At 30.8% G+C, this 21,751-nt stretch overlaps 1 protein-coding gene across 1 annotated transcript in view; it reads left to right on the top strand.

Moving 5' to 3' along the window:
- Mycbp2 (MYC binding protein 2) overlaps positions 1 to 21,751 on the top strand; it is a gene marked incomplete at its 5' end in the record, with an annotated part of 279,711 nt that overhangs the window by 191,945 nt on the left and 66,015 nt on the right. The window contains 5 exons of the mRNA XM_033760909.1: positions 2,389 to 2,463; positions 5,063 to 5,287; positions 6,123 to 6,255; positions 13,759 to 13,881; positions 16,768 to 16,923. Coding sequence (XP_033616800.1) covers positions 2,389 to 2,463; positions 5,063 to 5,287; positions 6,123 to 6,255; positions 13,759 to 13,881; positions 16,768 to 16,923 — 712 coding nt within the window. The remainder of the gene's footprint in view (positions 1 to 2,388; positions 2,464 to 5,062; positions 5,288 to 6,122; positions 6,256 to 13,758; positions 13,882 to 16,767; positions 16,924 to 21,751) is intronic.

The following is a 21,751-nucleotide window of genomic DNA, read 5'->3' as shown; positions in this document are numbered from 1 at the left end:
GGAACAAAAAAAAAAAAAAAAAGATGATTCCTATCACATATACAATATACTCTTTACCATGATTGCCTCATTTAAATCTCCAGGTGACCCTGAAGTGTTAATTATATTATTACCATTTTTTCAATGAAGTAAGATAACTACTCACCTAAGATCAGAAATACATGTTATAGAGCTGGAACTGAAACCCAATTTGATGTGATTTCAAAGTCCATGATTTTATGTTCAGTATTCTTCAATATAGTAGATAAGGATAAATATAGTTAGAAAGGATAAAGAAAATATCATTGTAAATATCTTATTACTGTAGCTAGAATTAATAAATACATGAGTATTCATACAAATATAAACCTTAATGTAGCCTTAATGTAAATATAAACCTTATGTAACCTTAATAATTGAATGATGAATGCCATAACATGTTTTGAAGGTAAAAAGTATACCTAGGGAATGTTGATTTTAAATTAGAATTCTAGTGATTTGGAAACTACAGCATGTGAGCTACTAGAATGTTCCATATACCGTGGAAAATATAAGTAAAAAAGCAGAAGAGTTGATTATATGGAACTTTTAATATGATGAGTGGGATTTAGTGAAAGAGAAAGTCTATATCAAGGAATGCTGGTGATAAACAAGCAGTAGTGTTCTAAGATGTCTTTAAAATGTCCTTGTTACCTAAATCCTTGCAGAAGCAACTTGGGTCTCTAAATATCTCCTTGCATTTGTACATTTATACAAATCACTTCCAATTTAGACTGGTAGATGTTCACATATAGAAAGCATGTTGATAATCTGAAATAGGGGCACTAAAGAATTGGAGGAAAGATGAAGCAAAAGTATTGTTTTGTTTTGTGGGCTGACAGTATCACTGAGATAATTGGTAAACTTAGCAAGCATTCCTTCCATTGTATAGCTAATTTCAGTCTTTTAAAACACCTAACAATACCTGGCAGTACAGTTTTACCATGTACAAACTTTCCTGGCTTGGTTTGTGTATGTGTGCATTCATAACCTGTTTTTACTCTGAATGTCTTTATTTAATACAGTGTTAGCTTCATTTCATTCTTTAATGTTGTTTTCTTAAACAATCAGATGATTAAAATACTGTAATAATTTATATGTATGCCATGCAACTTTTAGCTCTGTGCTAATCCAGCAGAGTAAATGATTTTTTATTTTGCATGAGCATTTAGATGTTTGATTACATATTTTCACTGTGGTAATTACTAATTTATTTGGTGCCTTATATGTCATGAAAAAATATCAGCTTAAAATTGCAATTTGGGGCTTATTGATTTAATTAGGTTTTGAGTATAATTTTCTTGATAGAATTTTTATGATTTTGATGTATATTCCTCTATATACATACATACATACATAACCAAAATAAAAAAGTAGAGAATAGTAATTATATTCTCATCTAAAATGAGATATAATTGATCAGGACTTCTGATGTTCATTTCAGGTTAAATCTTAGATGATGATTGTGTTAACATTTTGCATATCCTCTTTTTTTTTCCAAAATAAACATTTATTGCAATAAAATTGGGCAATTGCTGCTCACTGAAGATTTTGATGTCAAGTAGAAAAAAATATAGATTGATAGCATGGTAAAATTATGAGAATGTATATCATTTAAATTGTCAATAAGACATTTTCTGATTTTTCTTTTTTCTGGGATCACATTTGCTTAAATTGACTTCTTTTACAAAATATTTTTGGACTTTAACATAGATGTTCTGAATATCCATGCATTTCTATGTATTATAAATAGGGAATAATAGACCTGTCTTGATAAAAGATATATAGTGTTTCTTTCTTTGTGTTTTACTTATACTTTTCAGGAACTTTTCCAGGTGATTTTTTTTTTCTTTATTGAAAGAAGGAGAATTGAAAAATTACTCAGGTTTTTTTGTGTGATTTTTTTTTTATTTTTGTGCTGAACCTGATAATTCATACATAATACATGCCATTCTTATAATAGTTGTATTTTCTGTAATATTCATCATTCATTCTTTCTGAAACAGCAGGCTATTTTCTGTTATAAAATAAATCTGGCTTGTATTAGAATAAATGCATCCTTATTTAAAGAATTTTAAGGTTTCCTAATTGCACCGAGGTTGTTAAGTGTTAAAACAATGTCTGGCTCTTAATTTTAGTAAATGGCATGACACACTATATCCACGGAGAGCTTTTGACAAAAGCTTATTCTTCAGAATTTCTTTGGTATGTGGTTTACTCAGATGGCTTCAGTCTCCCTTTAGTAAAATAATATTTTCGTGCTGGTGCTAGAGTACAGAAAAATGTTGTTACTGTGAACACATCTTCTGCAGATGATATCCTGTACCCATTCTTTGTTGATATTTTTCTTTCTTAAACTTTGTCACTCAGAATATCTTTAATGCTAGCCAAGGAGTCAGGGATTTGGACGTATTTTCATGGACTTCCAAAGCTTTTTTCCCCCAGGTGAGTTAATTGTAAGGTGCAATCATACATTACTCAGGTATTTCAGCATGTACAACAAATTTTACGTTCTATTTTTGAAGCTTTTGCCTGAAATTAATTTTTTTTTATTTCCAAAAATATTTATGTGAAGTGCTGCAATTGAATTTCCCTATTTTTGCCAAAGAAAATATATTAGTTTAAGTAAACGTTTTATATAACTTCAGAATTGCTATATTTAGTTTTATAACTAGCTTCTCCAACAATAATGTTGAAGTTTAGCTTTTTCAGAACTAATTCATTTAGGTGGTAGTGTTGTGACATTATGAATCTTCTATTTTCTTTCTACTGCCTACTCTTATGAATATTCATCTAAGAATGAAATGGAAATGGAAGGAGAGTAAATAATATTGAAATTTACCAGTTTGATATACTGGTGCCCAGGTCTCATGTTGCTGTGTTGAATAAAAGTGTATATTAGAATTGCTTGCAAGTGACAGGAATAGTTCTATGATTTTATATCTATCAGCTATTTTTATACTGCTCAATAGAAAATACTGGGTAAATGTCTATATTTAATTTATATAGCATCATTAACTTTTCAATAAAATATTAGCATTTTAATAAAAGTTCTCATATTGCCTTTCTGTGAATACTTTGTAATCATTTAGTTTTGCCAGGATTTTCTCTGTGTTACCCTAAATGATCAGAACTTGGAATTATTAAAATTAAATGTTCTAGGAATATCATTAAATACCAGTAAAATTGTTTAGCTAAATTTACTATTATTTTTTGTGTCACCATGTTATTTTAAATCTTGCCCTTTCAAGCATGGAATGGCATGATACATTTATTGAAATTGCTCATTCACAAATAGAAATTTGTGAATGTTTACTGAAGACCTTGTGAGCATAGTAGAAGTATTTAAATTTTAAGTCTTACATTAAACTTTTATTTTGGTTTCTTTATATAGTTGTGTATATATACAAATTTTTACAAATATACATGGATCAGTATGTGAAATACATATTTTTAATTTTAGATTATAAATCTAGTCTCTTTTTCAAGTTCTTAAAATTCTCACTTCTAATAAATTCCTAATATAAAGAATGTTGGTTCATACATTATAATAAAGTAAAATATAAATTGTCCGTAGTACCTATTTATATAGGTAAACATTTAGTTATATATTAAGAAATTGAGATTTACAAAATATTATGTGAAGGTTAATAGTCCTTTTAAAAAATTTTCCCTGATTAACCATATATTGAATTAACAAAGCACGTAAGAATTATTGAATCCATATTTTGTTTTCTTGCCCTAGGATTTGAACCTTGTGCCTTTGAAGTGATCTATATACCCATCCCTTTTTTATTTTTTATTTTAAGAAAAGGTTTCATTAAGTTATTAAAACGGAGACTGAACTCGAACTTGTGATTATTCTGCCTTGTATCCACTTAAATCTATGTATTTTTAGCCTCAGAATTATATTTTTAATATAATACTATGTATATAGATACATATACATATCTGTTGCTGTGAGGCTACTTATAAGGATAGAACTATTCAGTAAAATTTTACCTTGTTTATTTCATCTTTTTTCATAAAACTAAATAATAATTTTAACCTAATTTTTATGAGTATCCCAGTATATTTATCTTTTATTCTATTTTAACATATTTCTCAGAGAAAAGTGCAATTTTAAATTTGTTTAATGGTGTAATAATAACAGTGAAAGAACCCTCAGTGTGGAACTTTTAATTACATTTATTTGGGAAAAGCAAAGCATGTCATACTTAAATTTCTTATAAGGAAGCAATTCATCACAGCATTCAGATTCAACAGAAAATATAGAACAAATTCTTTGATTTTAGAAGTGACTTTTTTCAATAATATAAATTCAAATGAATTTTACTTAAAAATACATCTTTGGTACTAATCTCTAGAAAAATGTATATTTTTTCTATTTTGCTCTAGTGTTAATATATCACTTTGTGTGGTCTAGCAAATATAAAACCATTTTTATCTTTAGTATGTTAAAGTGTGAGTTAAGATGAAGAAAGTGTGGGTTAAAATAATGTAAACATTCTTATTTTGGGCATATTTTTATCATCATGTCTGCTTATAGACAAGTCTCCAAAGTCTTTGAATCCATGTTTTATTTATACTTATTTATACTTATTTCAAAGGGAAAATAAATTAATATTTAAATATTTTGCGAATACCAACTTACAATAATGTAATAAAGACTCAGGTTTTTAATAGGGACTTATATGTAAATTACTTTTATTTTTCTTCTTTTAAATATTGCACTAAAAGATAAAAAGGAAAATCAAGGACTACATTACTGTATTTCCCAGATTGTGGTGGGCAAAAACCAGAGATTCCATTGTTTTTCTTCTACAGTATTTTTTCCTCTTCAGATTTATTTTCTATCATACATTTTTGAAAAATTGAAAGATTATTTAACAGTGATATTGACTAATACTTTATTTATCTTTAAATATATATTCTCTTAACTGGCATTGTTGTAGACTTGCTATGAAATCTCTTAATAGGAGGATTTTCCAAGTGATAATAATTTGTATTTTGTTCATTTTTTTTTTCCTATTCAAATTTTCAGGAAGCTAAAACTAATACTGATGACTTTTTCAAAGACATAAACTCCTGCTGCCCACAGGAAGCAACAATGCAAGAACAAGATATGCCATTCTTCCGAGGAGGGCCGGGCATGTACAAGGTAGTGAAGACAGGACCTTCAGGTCACAACATCAGAAGCTGTCCTAACCTTAGAGGTATCCCAATTGGAATGTTAGTTCTGGGAAACAAAGTCAAAGCAGTAGGAGAGGTATGGATTCTTGTAGCTTCATGACTTCTAAGATACTAGTTTTTAATGTAATATAACTCAACCATCTCTTCTTCCAAAAGTTGAATTTCCATCCAGGTTTTTAAATGTTAATGTTCTTGATCTTTACTTGTACTGGAAATACTAACATAATTTTTCTGTGCTTCTCTTCTGATAATTTTACTTTCTTAATTATACTATGAAAACAATATATTAACAAGTGATTTATACTGTATATATAAATGTTTGGTATTTGCATGTATCTTTTTGTTATTGCAAATGTATTCCTATACTGTTACAGGTTATCAACCCTAAAAATGTTTTGTGTGAATTGATTATGGAGATGTTCTTGTATTCAAAATTTTGGTTTCATTTCATTGTTCCCATTCATAAACCTCACTGAAGTCCTGAGCAAATAAAATTATTCTTTAGGCAATGATGGCATTTGCCTCAGCTAAGCTTGAAGATGTAGTGTGTCATGCTATTTCTCATTGTCAGGGTTATTTTCAAAATGAGCTATAGGTACTGTCAACCTAAATAATATCAAGTGTGCTGCTTTAGGACATTTTAGATGCAAAAAAATGAGCCACGTGTTTTGGGTAACACTTAAAATCATTTACCTTTATGCTTTTTAAAATATTATTTTAACCAGAGGTTAAAGACTTACTGCTTTCTGTTTTACCTCAGGCTGGGGTCTTAATTTCAGAAACTAATCTCATGGTAGGAAAGTATTGGAATGATTACACTGTTCAGAAACACTTAAAGCTTTTTACTGATTTTCAGCCTGAGTGCTGTGAAAGAATCAAGCCAATCAATCATGCTTTTTGTTATGTACCAGGTAACCAATTCTGAAGGTACATGGGTGCAGCTGGATAAGAACAGCATGGTAGAGTTCTGTGAGAGTGATGAAGGAGAGGCATGGTCCTTAGCTAGAGACAGAGGCGGAAACCAGTACCTCCGGCATGAAGATGGCAAGTTGGCTTAAATTTGTGATTTACTTTGATTAACCTTTAAAATACATAAGTTTAATGCTTATTATATTACTTTTGTCGTAAAGATAGTTTTATGTGTTTATTTTAAGTAAAAGAACCTAAAGCTTTAAAAATTTTGAGTCTATCAAAATTGGTTTGTAAAATACATGAATACTAGATGAATGCCTATGAAAAACAAGAATTAAAAGAAAATTGGAAACATAGGATTCTGTATTTATGAAGACATGCTTTTTATTTCTTAGACATCAATTTATATACTCATTTTTTTTTTCGTTCTGGGGATCAAATTCAGGATCTTGTGCTTGTGAGGCTATATACCTCATTCTTATATGTGAGTCCAGGACTGAGTGTTTTACCATTCTATTATCAATTAAAGTTGAGTTTTCAAATCACCAATTGCAGTATTTCTCCTAGGCAACATCATTTGATTGAATTTTATCTCAAGAACAGAGCACTAAGTAAATGCATACTATCTTTTTGGTATTTCCTATTTTGACTTTGAGCTTTCACTTTTATTTTTTTCAACATTAATCTCACTTAGTAAGATTTTCCTTTTTGTTCCTCTCTCTTTATTCTCCTGATGGCAAAAATTTACTTTTCAAAGACCAGACAATGTCATCACTAGTGTGAAGCTTTGATCCAAATGCCAGTGTCAAGAATTCTGCCTGTGATCCTAAAGAGTCATATTCACCACTAGAGCACGATTGTATTGTATTGAAATTAATTTTTATTTCTCCATACCCAGATTGTGAGTCCCTTGTGGACAGGTGCAGGGTTTTTTAATCTTTGTATTCCTAGTTCTTCAGCAGTTTGACACATACTAACTAGTTGCTTACAAAGTTTTGTAAATACAGGTTGAATTGTAAAAATAATATGATTTCAGCAAGGTGTGATGGCACATGACTATAATCCCAGCACTTGGGAAACAAGCAGGAGGATCACTGTAAGTGCAAGGCCAGCCTGGGCTACATAGAAGTTCATGGCCAGCCCAGCCTGAAGTTGTATAACAAGACTCTCCCCCACAGTACAATTTCAGACAAATCCCATAGATAAGTAAAGTGTATTTTTTTACCAAATTCCATATTTATAATATCAGATTAGATAAATTAGAAAACATTATTTGTCTAAGATTAGCCAAGATTTTATAACATGGTCATAAATATAAATAGATTCAAAAATTTTTCATGAATGACAGAGGACTTTTAGTTATATTAGCTTCCTTTTTTCTACATACCAAACCTTTATGTAGTTAATATAATATTCTATTTATAGGTAGAGAAAGTGAGCTCTTGAATTTAAAATGACTTCCTTGTAATTGTACGGGTGGTTATGTGGCAGATACAAGTCTTTAGCCAGAATCATCTTTTGTATTTTCAGTTGTATACTCATTACACCATGGTGTACATTGAACACACTCTGAAAACTTAATTCGTCCTCTTATTTTTTTACCAAATAAACATTCTTTTAGGTAAAGATGATATGATAGTAAATTAATATGTTGAGATAAAACTATTAGTCTTTACATTTTCAAAAAGAAAATGCCTCTTTTATATAAATATTTACTATTTGCTTATGCTATATTACTATATTTACTATAAATTTTAAACATGCTCTTATTATATAGGAATATTCAGATATAATTAAAAATACCTCGTCAGGCAACTTTATAAAAGGTTTGTAGTTAAATAATGTAAGAATAGTTCAGATGTCTCTCAAAGGACCTGTGTAACTCAGGCTAACCTTGAACTCATTATGTAACCTGGGCTGGCCTGGAACTCACAGTGATACCCCTGCCTCAGCTTTATGAGTGCTGTGGTTATAGGCATGCATCACCACACCCAGCTTTAGTCTAATTTTTAACTGTGTAACATAAAGTGTAAGAGTCGACTCTAGAGTAGACTCTGCAACTGGAATACCAGAGTCCTAATCCCAGCTGTGCAGCTTTTGAGATGTGACTTTGCTAATAGTTTATTTTTCTCTACTTTAGTTTACAGAATGACCTTATAAGTCATAACCTCATAAGTTTGATATGAAGACTAAGTGAGAAAATTACACATAAAACTAGCAGATGATAAACTTAGGTATTGTTAAAATGTAAAATGCCTTCCATACTAGAAACAAGTTTATCATAGGAAATTTTGTTCTTACAAGCTTAGAAGGTAGAAAATTCTTTTAAGATAAAATGCTTTTTAAGTTAGGATACTATTTCTCACGAGCCATATATTGAACTCTAACAGAAACTTCAGAGTTTAAGTTTCCTTTGTAATCCGTTGATTCTTACTGTTTTGTTATATATCTGGATAGACACACACATATTTGTTAATTAAGTCTTAATATTTTAACATAAAACCTGAGGTGCTAAAAAAAAACTGGTATTATTTTAGCACCTTAAAAATCATTAAAAGTGCATGATGTGATATACAAATAGTCTGCTTATTGGTATAAGTGTGTGTTTCTTATTTTTTTTATAAATGTGTTTCACTAAATGTGTTTCTTATTTTCTATATTTTTTATAAGTGTTTCTTATAGAAATAGGATTTGACACTATGGTAATTTATATGAAGTATTGAGAGTAAAACAAAAATGAAAATTCTTATGAAAATTTTTTATTGGCTTTTGATATCAGTAGATAAAGCTTAGTAGGCAAAATTTTTATAATGATAAAAACAAACTTTACTGTGGATGCTAGACCATTCTGAATCTAGAGAAGCAGGATAATACTGTCTTTTCAACTTAAAGTACTATTCCTGTGTGTTTCTCAGAAGTATTCAATTGGTGAAGTACCTCACACTGAAGAATATTGCCTAAGGGAAATGCTAGGATTGGTTATTTGTAAAAGTCTAAAAATGCTGATAAAGGGGTAGACCACACAATACCTCTGGTATGGTAGAATTCCATTTTATAGGTAGAAAGAAAATATTTATGTTATTCTTCCTGATTAGTTTTCTCTTTAAGAAGAAACTTTTTTGGGCTGTGGTTTTAGCTAAGTGGTTCCATCACCTGCTTTGCAAGCACAAGGACCCAAGTTTGATCCCCGGTACCAAAAAAGAAAAAAAAAAACACACACAAAAAAACAAGAAGAAACTTTTTAAAAAAAGATATTTAAAGCATTTTATTTTCATAATGTTATTTTAATGCAATAAGTCCTTTTTGTCCTGCTACTTACTATTTGACAGATTTCAACTCACCCTTTTTTTTTTTTCAGCTTTAATTGAGTTTATTGGTACATTTTAGGGATACAGTACAGTTACATTCATTGTTGGGATCTTGTACCTCTACATGACAAGTCTAGATTCTCATTTTTTCCCCTTACCTCTGCCCTCCCTTCACCCCCTCCTCCCCTCCCCATCTACAAACACTTTATTTTCATCTTTTCATTCTCTCACATTTTTTTCTTTTCCCTTTTTACTCTTCCCCTACCCATCCCACCTTCCCTACACCTTTAGCTCCTTTCTTCCCATTTCTAAATGTCAGTAATCTTATTAGAATCTTATGCATTGTTGCAGATTATTCACACCAGGGAAACTATTTGGTATTTACACATGTGTGACTTATTTATTTCACTTAGGAGTATATCTTCAATATGTATCCATTTTCCTATGAATGAATCTATTTTCTCGTTCTTTATGGCTGAGTAATATTCCATTTTATAGAAAAACCACAACTTCTTTATCCAGTTTCCAACGGATGGGCAAATAGGTTGTTTCCAAGATTTAGCTATTACAAACTGTGCCGCTATAAACATGGGTGCACATACTTCTCTGTGATATGATTCTTTTAGTTCTCTTGGAAAGATACCCAACAGAGGGATGGCTGGGTCAAATGGAACCTCCAGTCCAAGCTCTTTGAGGTATCTCCATATTGATTTCCATAGTGGTTGCACTAGTCTGCACTCCCACCAACAATGGAGGAGGGTTCCTTTCTCCCCACAACCCCGCCAACATTTGTTATTGTGTGATTTCTTGATAGCAGCCATTCTTTGTGGGGTGAGGTGGAATCTCAGTGTTGTTTTCATCTGCATCTCTCGAATGACCAGTGATGTGGAACATTTTTTCATATATTTTCTTGCTGCTTTTACTTCTTTGTATGAGAAATGTCTGTTCATTTCGGATGCCCATTTTTGGATCGGGTCTTTATATTTGGGGGGACTGATTGTTTTGAGTTCTTTATATATCCTTGATAATAGTCCTTTGTCTGAGGTACAGCTGGTAAAAATTTTTTCCCACATTGTAGATTGTCTCTTAGTTCTGCTAATGGTTTCTTTTGAAGTACAGAAGCTTTTTAGTAAGATGAGATCCCAGTTGTTGATTCTTTCTGCTAGTTCCCGTGCTACTGAGGATTTGTTCATAAAGTCTTTTCCTATACCAATGTCTTCCAGAGTTCTGCCTAACTTACTTTCCAGCAAGTTTAATGTTTCTGTTTTAATATTTAGATCTTTAATCCATTTGGATTTTAATTTAGTGCATGGCGAAAGATAAGGGTCTAATTTTAATCTGTGACAGGTTGATATCCAGTTTTTCCAACACCATTTATTAAAGAGGCTATCTTTCCTCCACTGAGGATGGTGAGCTCCTTTGTCGAAGATGAGGTAGCTGAGTACATCTGCATTTGTTTTTGTGTCTTCCAGTCTGTTCCATTGATCCTCAGGCCTATTTCTTTGCCAGTACCATGCTGATTTTATCACAGTGGCTTTGTAGTATAGTTTCAAATTGGGAATTGTTACACCTGGTGCCATGTGACTGTTGCCTATAATGGCTTTTGCTATTCTAGGTCTCTTGTGGTTCCAAATGAATTTTTGGATTCTTTTTTCTAGTTCTGTGAAATATAGTGTTGGAATTTCAATTGGCATTGCATTGAATGTATATAGCAGTTTCGGTAGTATGGCCATTTTCACTATGTTGATTCTTCCTACCCAGGAGCAGGGGATATCTTTCCATTTTTTTATATCCTCTTCGATTTCTTTTTTCAGAGTGCTGTAGTTTTCAGTGTAGAGATCTTTTGTTTCTTTTGTTAGATTGATTCCTAGATACTTCATTTTTTTGGATGTTATTGTAAAAGGAATTTTTCCCCTTATTTCTCTCTCCATGTGTCTTTTATTTGTGTATAGAAAGGCTATTGATTTTTGGGTATTCACCTTGTATCCAGATACTTTACTGAATCTGTCAATTAAGTCTAGAAGTTTTTTGGTGGAGTTTTTTGGATCTTCAATGTAGAGTATCATATCATCAGCAAATAATGATAGTTTAACTTCTTCCTTTCCTATCTTTATTGCTTTAATTTCTTTCTCTTGTCTAATTGCTGTGGCTAATGTTTCCAGAACTATATTGAAGAGAAGTGGCGATAGTGGGCATCCTTGTCTTGTTCCTGATTTTAACATGAAGGTTTTCAGTTTTTGGCCATTCAATATGATGTTGGCTGATGGTTTTTCATAAATAGCCTTTATTAAATTGAGGTATAGACCATCTATTCCAATTTTTTGCAGGGTTTTTATCATGAATGGGTGTTGAATTTTATCAAATGCTTTTTCTGCATCTATTGAGAGGATCATATGGTTTTTGTCCTTGACTTTGTTAATATAATGTATTACATTCACTGACTTTCGTATGTTGAACCACCCTTGCATCTCTGGAATAAATCCGACTTGGTCATGATGGATGATCTTCTTAATAATCCTCTGTATTCTGTTTGCTAGTATCTTATTAAGGATTTTTGCATCTATATTCATTAAGGAGATTGGTCTGTAGTTCTCCTTTTTGGTTGTATCTTTCTCTGGTTTGGGAATCAGAGTGATACTTGCTTCCAGGAATGAATTTGGAAGTATAGCTTCTCTTTCAATTTCATTGAAAAGTTTGAAGAGTAATGGTAGTAGTTCTTCTCTAAATGTCTTGTAAAATTCAGCAGTGAATCCATCAGGGCCTGGGCTTTTCTTTGTTGGTAAGTTTTTAATTACATTTTCAATTTCACTGATTGTGATTGGGGTGTTTAAAATGTTTTTATCTTCTTCGTTCAACTTTGGTAATTCATAAGTATCTAGAAATCTGTCCATTTCTTCTGTGTTTTCCATTTTATTAGAGTACAGGTTCTCAAAGTAGGTGTTCATGATCCTCTGGATTTCTTTCGGATCTGTTGTGACTTCGCCTTTTTCATTCCTAATTGCATGGATCTGAGCCTTTTCTTTCCTTTTTTTGATAAGATTAGCTAAGGGTTTGTCAATTTTATTTATTCTTTCAAAAAACCAGCTCTTTGTTTCATTTATTTTTTGTATCGTTTTCTTAATTTCAATTGCATTGATTTCTGCTCGGATCTTTATAATTTCCTCTCTTGTTCGAGCTTTGGGTTTTTCTTGCTCTTGTTTTTCTAGGAGTCTAAGTTTCATCATTAAGTTGTTTATTTGAGCCCGCTCTGTTTTCCTAGTGTGGGCATTCAATGTTATGAATTTTCCACGTAGATGTGCTTTCATTGTGTCCCAAAGATTCCTGTATGTTGTATTGGCATTCTCATTTATTTGTAAAAACTGTCTAATTTCTTCTTTAATTTCCTCTGTAATCCATTGATTGTTTAGGAGAGTGTTGTTCAGTTTCTGTACTTGTGAAGTTCACTATGATCTGATAATATACAGGGGATGACTTCATTTTTTTTGCATTTATTTAGACCTGTTCTATGAGCCAGTATGTGGTCTGTCTTGGAGAATGATCCATGTGCAGCTGAAAAAAATGCATATTCTGATTTTGGGGGCCAACTCACCCTTTTTTAGCTGGCATATATGATTATTTAAGTGTGGCACTATTTTAGTAATTTTAATATTATATCAGACAATGTTAGAGCTACTTGATTATTCTTAGGAGATTAATGAATTTAGAGGCTGTATCAGCCATTTGTAAATTGGATAAAATACCATTTCCTTCTTGAATTAAGAATTCTGAATATTTATTGACTTCAGGATGTGTTAATAGACTGGTTATATGACCTGGTTTATCATCTTTTAGGAAAAGTATATTTATATAATGAGTAAAATAAGTTAAATTTTCTATAATTTTCACATAATTTAATCAATAATGGATACTTACATATTTTGAATATTTTTCTCATATACAAAATCATTTTCATTTTTGTTTTATAGCATGTCCAATTTTATTTTGGAAATGCCCTTGAATAAATTGCTTATAGTTTTTAAAATTCGGGTGTCCAGATGTATTCATATACATTCAATCATATACTCTATCGCAAAGAAAATAAATTAACTCCTTAAGACCCTATATCCCATTTCAGAGTTTCACTTATGTATTTAGAAATGAAAACAAAGTTTGACATACGCTTCCCTGTGTTAAGCTGACCTGATTGAAACTTAGACTCATCAAATCTAAGTATAAAGTTACTTTTAAACCTAACAATCATAAAATCTTGCTCAGTTTTCTCTCTTTGTTATATAAATAGGGAACAGCATATAAGAAACTAACCTTATAGCTATGGCTTTTGTTATAGAACAAGTTCTTCTGGATCAGAATTCTCAAACTCCTCCTCCAAGCCCTTTCTCAGTGCAAGCTTTTAATAAAGGGGCAAGTTGCAGTGCCCAGGGATTTGATTATGGACTTGGAAATAATAAAGGTAGGTGTTTGAAAGTAAGTGCTTTACTTATCTAACCTGAAATTTTTTTTTACTTTAACCTATTTTTTCTTAGTTGTTCACAAATCTTTATTTACTTAAAATTTTATATTAAGAAACTAGAACTCAAGTGTTTACAAAGGTGTTCTTTTTCACATATTTTTTTTTTACAATTTAGCATAAGTTTGTAGGAGTTTTGTTTTAAGGGCACTCATTTTTAACTTATGTCCTAAAAATTATATCTATGATTTTTACCATGCTTCTGTTATTAGGAGAATCATGCTAATGAGCAACAAAGATAGATCTTAAATGATCCATTTTAAATCGAAGTACTATTTTTCAATAACATTTTAAAGTAATTTTACATTTTAGCTTTATTAAATGTGAATTTGAATATCTAATATGGTTAACATAGGCAATTTGGAATTATATGAAATGTTACATTAGAGTTTGTATAATGTATAATGAAACTAGAAAGTTGTAAAAAGAAAGACAGAAACCCTAAGTTATTTGAATATAAAATATAATATAGTTGTTTTGGATACATTAATTGAAGAGAACAGCATCATGGACAGTTTGAACAATTATTTTGCAATCATGTATTATTGAAATTTATCTAAAACTACATTTATGAATAAATCAGACATATTCTTGTTCTTTTCTGTGAATGTGATCCTGACTTCTTCAAAATCAGCCATACTATGAGCAGGTAACATATATAGTTGAATCATGGTTAGGAGGGAGAAAAAGTGATCCACATGGAAATAATTGTAATTTATAAGTTTATTTAAAACATTTCACAGTACTTGATTTCAAGGAACATAGTGTGATCAAACTTGACTTGCAGAGAAATGGAAATTTTGAAATAATGAAGAATTACAAAATTATATTAATGTATAAGAAATATTCAGCTTAACATAGAACTGATTTCTATAGGGTATTTTCATTACTTCACCAACTATTTTGATGAAGAAAGCTTAGTCGCAGATTTCATTTTGGGTATTTTGATTTAGACAGCCCTATAGGATAATTACCTGTTCACTTGCTTCTGGTAGCTCTGATTTCTACTAACTTTAACTAATTTCCCTACTTACATAAGGTAAACATGTGGTGTTTTCTTCCTGTTTCTTTCTATTATTGCAGTTCTTAAATTCAAATCTCAGTGTTTACTTACTGCTACTGTACTTCTCTAATGATCTATTTTAAAGTCATGTTTGGTTCAAATTGTATGCTTTCAACCTTGAAATGTCTCAGTCATTATGAAGATGACTATCACATTAAATCAGTCTTTAAAATATCACAAAATAAAATCGGTTTTAAAAGATAAAAACTGTTGAGAACATTTTTTAAATAGAAATAAAAAGCATTACTTTCACGGATGTGATTTTGTGACTATTCAAAAATAGCATCCACTGGTTAATAGATTTTAAATTATTTAGATGGCCTAATAACCATTAAGAAATTTAACTTTAATGAAATATCTAACCTTTATTATATTTCATAGAAGTACTCAGTTTAACTCTTTATAATGTATACATCAAGGAGTTATCTTGTAAAAATGTTTTTCCTTAAAATAATACTTAACAAAATACTTGATAATCTATAAAAATCCCTTCTGTAATCTATAGCTTTGATTTGCTAAAAATGTATAGCTTGCATACATAGTGCTTTCCATATAAATGTGTCACTTCTTGGTGTTTCAGTTGAAAATTTTATGAAACCTTATTATATTTAGGAAATATGACCTCAAAGATACTGTTTGTATCATTTAGTATGAACATGTGGATTACTTCTTCTGCGTTTAAAATGTTTAAAGCACATGTTCTCACAGATAAGGAGTTATTTAATTTTATTCATATCTTCAAAAATATTTTTAACATCTTTGTATTGAAATTACAAGGAAAATATCACAATTCATATTTGAAGCACTATACAAATTAGGTGGCGCATATTAATTTTTATTATAAAACTTAGAGATTTTTATCTCTTCGAGTAAAAGAGTTCATCCTTTTTAAAAAAATTAGTGTTTCTTTGGCAGTGATAATTCGATACTCAGTGTCACAAGCTATTAGTAAAATGCAAATTAAAACTACAGTGAGATAATGCTATTCACCTATCAGAATGATTACAATAAAAACAGTGTGACACCAAATACTAGCAAGGATGTAGAGAAGTATTTTTTTTTTTAAAGATTAAAAGAAAAAGAAAGAAAGCATTGGACTGGGTGTAGTGGCACATGTCTGGATTCCCAGCACTCAGGAGGCTGAGACAAGAGGATTGCTGCAAGTTCAAGACCAGATTTAACTACATAGTGAGATCTTGTCTCAGAAAAATACAAACAAAAAAAGAAAGTATTGATTTAAAACTTTAATGTAAATATACTGTTGAGTTAATAACCTCGCCTTTATCCTCTGCAATTTTACATTTTAAAGAAAACCTACTTGTACTATGCTTATTTCCTTCATAAAATATATTGCAGATGAGGCAGGGTGGTATTAGTCATTGCTGGGCACCATGAGGAAGTCATCATTTACAGTACTTAGATCTTCATTTATACATGCACAATACTGAAACAACTTGGATTATTTATAGATTCTTATTTTTCCCATAAGTAATGGGAAATTATTTAAATTTAAATGCATTGTTTTAGTTGGGTTGCTATATAAGGTTTGGTGAAGTGATTCCATGATAAAAAAAGAAAAGCAGAATGCCAAATGCAAAATTTGATCCTTGATTTGAGGATTATGATAACTAACTTCCATATATATCTGAATTGGCATGGTTTTATTTAGTGTATAATTGATCTGAGTGTCATAAAACACCATTTACTTGGCCATTATTTTTTTAATGAGTAACAAGTTGTAGTTTTCACTGTTTTGCCCACTGCAGGTGACCAACTGAGTGCCATATTGAATTCCATTCAGTCACGGCCCAATCTCCCAGCTCCTTCCATCTTTGATCAAGCTGCAAAACCTCCCTCTTCCCTAGTCCACAGCCCATTTGTGTTCGGACAGCCCCTTTCCTTCCAGCAGCCTCAGCTTCAGAGTAAGTCTGTTAGCCTTACTTGCCTCATCAAGCATATCTGAAGCTTTGTTCTGAGTTATCAGTCTAGTTATTGACTCACCTGACTGGTTTTATTTAACCTAGGATGTTATCCTCCCATATTTTTGAAATATTTAAGCTGTCTGAACTAAAATGTTCTGCAGCTAAGACATTTGTTTTTTAATCACATTTTTAAATTAAGTATGTTATTAAAGTGACTTTTATACTTTCTAATTTTACTATAAGTAAATACATAGAGTAAAAAATGTTAAGGAAAACATTTTTAATTTTACTTTTTTATATGGATGACTATGGTAAGCATCAGTAATAGGGATAACTTTCCTTGTTTTACATTCAATTTTTGTTACTTTTGATAGCTATGAAATACAGGTTTCCAAATTTTCTTGAGTTGTCATTTCCTGTCTTCCTTTCTATTTTGTTGTTGTTGTTGTTGTTGTTTAGTCTTAATACTTTACACTGATCATTGGATTCCACTTCTACCTTCCTGAATTGCTCTAGCCCTGAATCCATGATAGTAACTCACACTGGTTTGGGAAATAGACCCAAACAAGCTACACTGAGATGAGTGTTCTTTTTTCTTAATAACCTCTTAAGTCTTCCACTTAAAAATCTCAAAACATTATGCCAACAGTATGCTCCTGACTTTCAGTTTTTATGTTGACTGCTGTATAAACACACTTAGAGATAGTTGGTGAAAGCCTCAGAGTATACATCCATTGTTTAGATTTAAATGCATGATCTCTTTCCTTTCATAAAGCATATTCACATTTATCTCTAAGTTATTTTTCTCCAAAAGGTTTTGATAATTGTCATTAGGGTTACTTTAGAGAATGTTAGTTTTGTTTGTAATCAAGGTAATACATAATTAGCAAATGATATTATATATTACTATATGTTATCTTCCTGAGGAAAAGATCATAAAAAAGCATAAACTTTTTTAGATTTACACTGTCCATTAGATATGTTGGATTGACATAATTAGTTTGGATATGTAAGTGCTAACAATTTCTAACTTATCATCATGTGTATTCTTATAAAATATTAACTTTAATGTCTCTTAAGAGAAGAATTTCAATGAAATTGATAGTGTCACTTGTGTGAAAAGATAAGGACAAGGGAAAAACACAGGCTGAAAATTCAAATTCGTTCAGATTCAGTTTTTAAAGAAAAATTGTTCTGTTAATGAAAGCATAGCAGCAACAGACTAAAAAATAAGGAGTGAGGGCCTTTTTGTTCCATTTAAAATGTCATTGCAATTATTCACAAAAACAGGTGTAATTACTATTTTTATTTTACTAAATTTAATTCATAAAATATTTCAAAACAAAATATGAAGGCCATAATAAAATTAGTCTATTAATAATAGATTTACCAATGGCATGTGTCAATATAATTTTATGTATATTGTATATGAATAATATTAGTACTACCGCTGCCGCTTCTTTCTTCCCAGTCTTGAGCAAATTTGCAGTCCTAGCCTAGGTAGATCTCAGTTACCAGTTTTCTGAGTCAATACTTTTCTGTGCTCCAGCATACCATCTTTGAAATTTGACTTCCACATTTTAGGGAAGATGTCATAATTATTTAGTATAAAAATTATAGAATTTCAAAAATAGCTTTAATGTTTGGAAACAATTTATAAGTATTTTTTTACCTCATATTTGAAAAGGTCAGTGTATCAGAAAGGTCATTGGTAACGTACCCTGGATAAGTTATCCTTTCCAGAACTTCATTGACATTCATCCCATCAGCATGTCACCTTACTGTAGAGGATGGCTTGTGTATACTGAATTTTCTGGTACTGATTAATAAAATGAAGATGATTTTTTTCTTATACATTTGTGAAACTAAAAGCATCATGTGCAGATGACCATATTTACAAAATTTTGTTTATACTAATAGTTACCTCTATGTACTAAACACATATTTAAATACTACTGACCACAAGGGCTGTGTTTTAATATTCAGCCTTACTAAGGTAATGTAATATCTGTTCTTTAATATATATTTTAAATTTCTATTTATAGTTCTAACATCTAGAGTATAGCTTTGTTCAGATTACTTTCCCGCTGTTTATAGTTTAATTTTTTTAAATGTTGCAATAGTTTGAGAAAATATTTGTTAAATGTTATAACTCATATTCCCAGTTAACTAGACATATTTTATAGAGACACAGAAGCTGCCCATATTTTAACTTTAACATTTCTCTGAGCATTACTGTTAGCAACTTGGGGTTTCTTCCCCCCTTGAGCATAGTTTTTGAAAAAAACTTATCTTTGGAATTTAAAATAATCTGGCACATTAAATTAATTTGCTTTCTTAAGTTATCAAAATTATTCTACATATAAATTATTGCAACTCTTATTCTCAATAAAGTAAAATAATTACAGAGGTAAAAGTTACTAATTTTCTTTGTCTTGCCATGTATGTGAGTGCATACATAGGACATGAGATAACAAAGAGTGCATAGAGATTTTTCTTTACTGTTCCATGATTGCTTTTTAATTTCAGAATTAGTTATATAGTTTTTGGAATTGGTAAGCATTTTGGCAATATGATTCTAGTACACTCTGATGGAGAAATGATGTTGTGACTGCTTAAAGAATATTACATTACTGGACGGGGCATCTAGCTCTGTGGTTCTGCCACCTGCCTTGCAAGTACAAGGTCCTGAGTTCCATCCTGGCACCCCCCCACACACACACAAAATAAGAATATTACACTCAAAATACTTTTTTTGCAAAAGAATATTACACTCCATATTGAAAATGTTGTTTTATGTACCTTCAGTACCGACAATGCCTTACACATCCTCGGCATTCAAGCAGCATTTACAGATAGCTACAACTATAACTTTTTCAATTCATAAGGTGTTTCCCACAATCTAATGATAGATATTTGAATATTTATTTAGAGCACATCTTCAAAGAAGAGAAGATTTAATTATCTAAGTTATTAAATTAATTATTAAAACCATGATTTCTAATTCTGATTTGATTCTAAGCAAGATATTTCAACAGAAAAGCTATTCCAGATGACTAAAATTTTATTACTTAATATTGTCAAGAGGCAAAATAGATTTTTTTGTGGCAAAAATGATAAAGCTTAAGACAATTTAGTGTTCTCCCAGGGATTTTAAACATGTAATATACAACATATATTAAAATATGTAGTACATTTAGGTCCAGATATGATAATTCTAGATTGCCTTGCAATAAGAGTTTTGCTTTTATAATTACATCTCCCATTCTTAAAAGGGATCAGAAAAAATGGTAAATATAAAGAAAAAGTCCATGTATTATCTGCATGGGCATTTATTTACATTTAAAATAGCTAACATAACCAAAACACTATTAATTCACTTCATTTGTAGAGATATAGTCATAGAAAGATGTTCAGCTCAAGTTTTCCCTCCTATATTAGCTTTAATTAAGTCACATGAATACCCATGTTTAAACAACATAATTCATAATAGCAAAATTTAGAAACCAACCTGTTTGTCCTTCAGCAAATGAATGGATAAATAAAAAGTGATATTTATACATAATGGAGTACTACTCTGCCATAAAGAAGGATAAACTCAAGACTTTTATAGGAAAATGGATGCATTTTGAGACCATAATGTTAAGGGAAGTAAATCAGAGACACAGGCTTGAGTATTTCATGGTTTCTTTTATATAGAAGCCCAATATATAAATATAGCACAAAATAAAAGGTAGATGATAGGGAAAAATAGAGAAAATCCAGCATGAACATTGCTTCTAAAAGTGTACCTCAATTTATTATAATTGTATTAGTGTTTTTATGCTTTTTGACCTATTAGCCTGACTACTAATCTGAATTTATGATAATTCACTTGGTAAGGACTTATAAAATAAACTAATTTGATACTGACCAAAAAAAGTATTTTTAAATTTTAAAAATTGAAAAAGAAGTTGGAGGGCAAGGGAATAAAAAGAATTGACGTGTTATGTACATGTGCCAATTCCCCACAATGAATGTGATCTTGTGTACTGCAAACATGTACTTGATAAAATTAAAAAGTAAAGAAATTATGTCTTAGTTACTTTTCTGTCATTGCTGAAGCATAATGCCCAACACCCACAGTTAAAGGGGGAAAGGTTTATTTGGCTTACAGTTCATAAGGGTTTTAATTCATAGTTGGCTGGCTCCAAGGCAGAATAGAACATGGCAGAGGGACATCATAGAGAAGAAAGAGTTCATTGCAGGAAAAGACAACAAAAACAACAAAGGACTTTTAACAGCATAACTTGACTATTTTGAGAATAATTCTTAAAATAGATTCTTTTCAGATGTTTATGATGAATGTCACCATATAAACCTAGTTTGTTTATAAGAATTAGAAATCATTTCTATCCTGCATTGTAATCGTAGCACATGATTTGTTTTTTGTTGCCTGCTGTGAAGAAACGTGGTTATAGCACTTGATTTAGAAAGGGAACCTGTGGGCCTGGCATGGTGGTGCATGCCTGTAATCCCAGCACTTGGGAAGCTGAGGCAGGAGGATTGCTGCAAGTTCCAGACCAGCCTGGGCAACATAGTGAGTTCCAGATCAGTCTAATTACATAGTGAGACCCTGTCTCAAAAAAACCAAAGAGAGAGAGAAAGAGAAAGAGAAAGAGAGACCTGTGTTTTGTTCTCTCTGATTCAATCCAGTTCTTTCAAGCAGCTTTGTGATAATAATCTGCTAAGGTCCTTTTCAGCTCCTAAAGAAAAATTATATGATGATTTCCAATAAAGATTCTAGGAAATAAGATCAGCTTTTATTCAGATATTTAAATTCAGCAAA

Source organism: Fukomys damarensis, unplaced genomic scaffold (genome assembly GCF_012274545.1).
Source record: "Fukomys damarensis isolate Sample0158 unplaced genomic scaffold, DMR_v1.0_HiC HiC_scaffold_6, whole genome shotgun sequence".
NCBI classification, from domain to species: Eukaryota; Metazoa; Chordata; class Mammalia; order Rodentia; family Bathyergidae; genus Fukomys; species Fukomys damarensis.
This window is presented reverse-complemented; position numbering and strand designations above follow the sequence as displayed.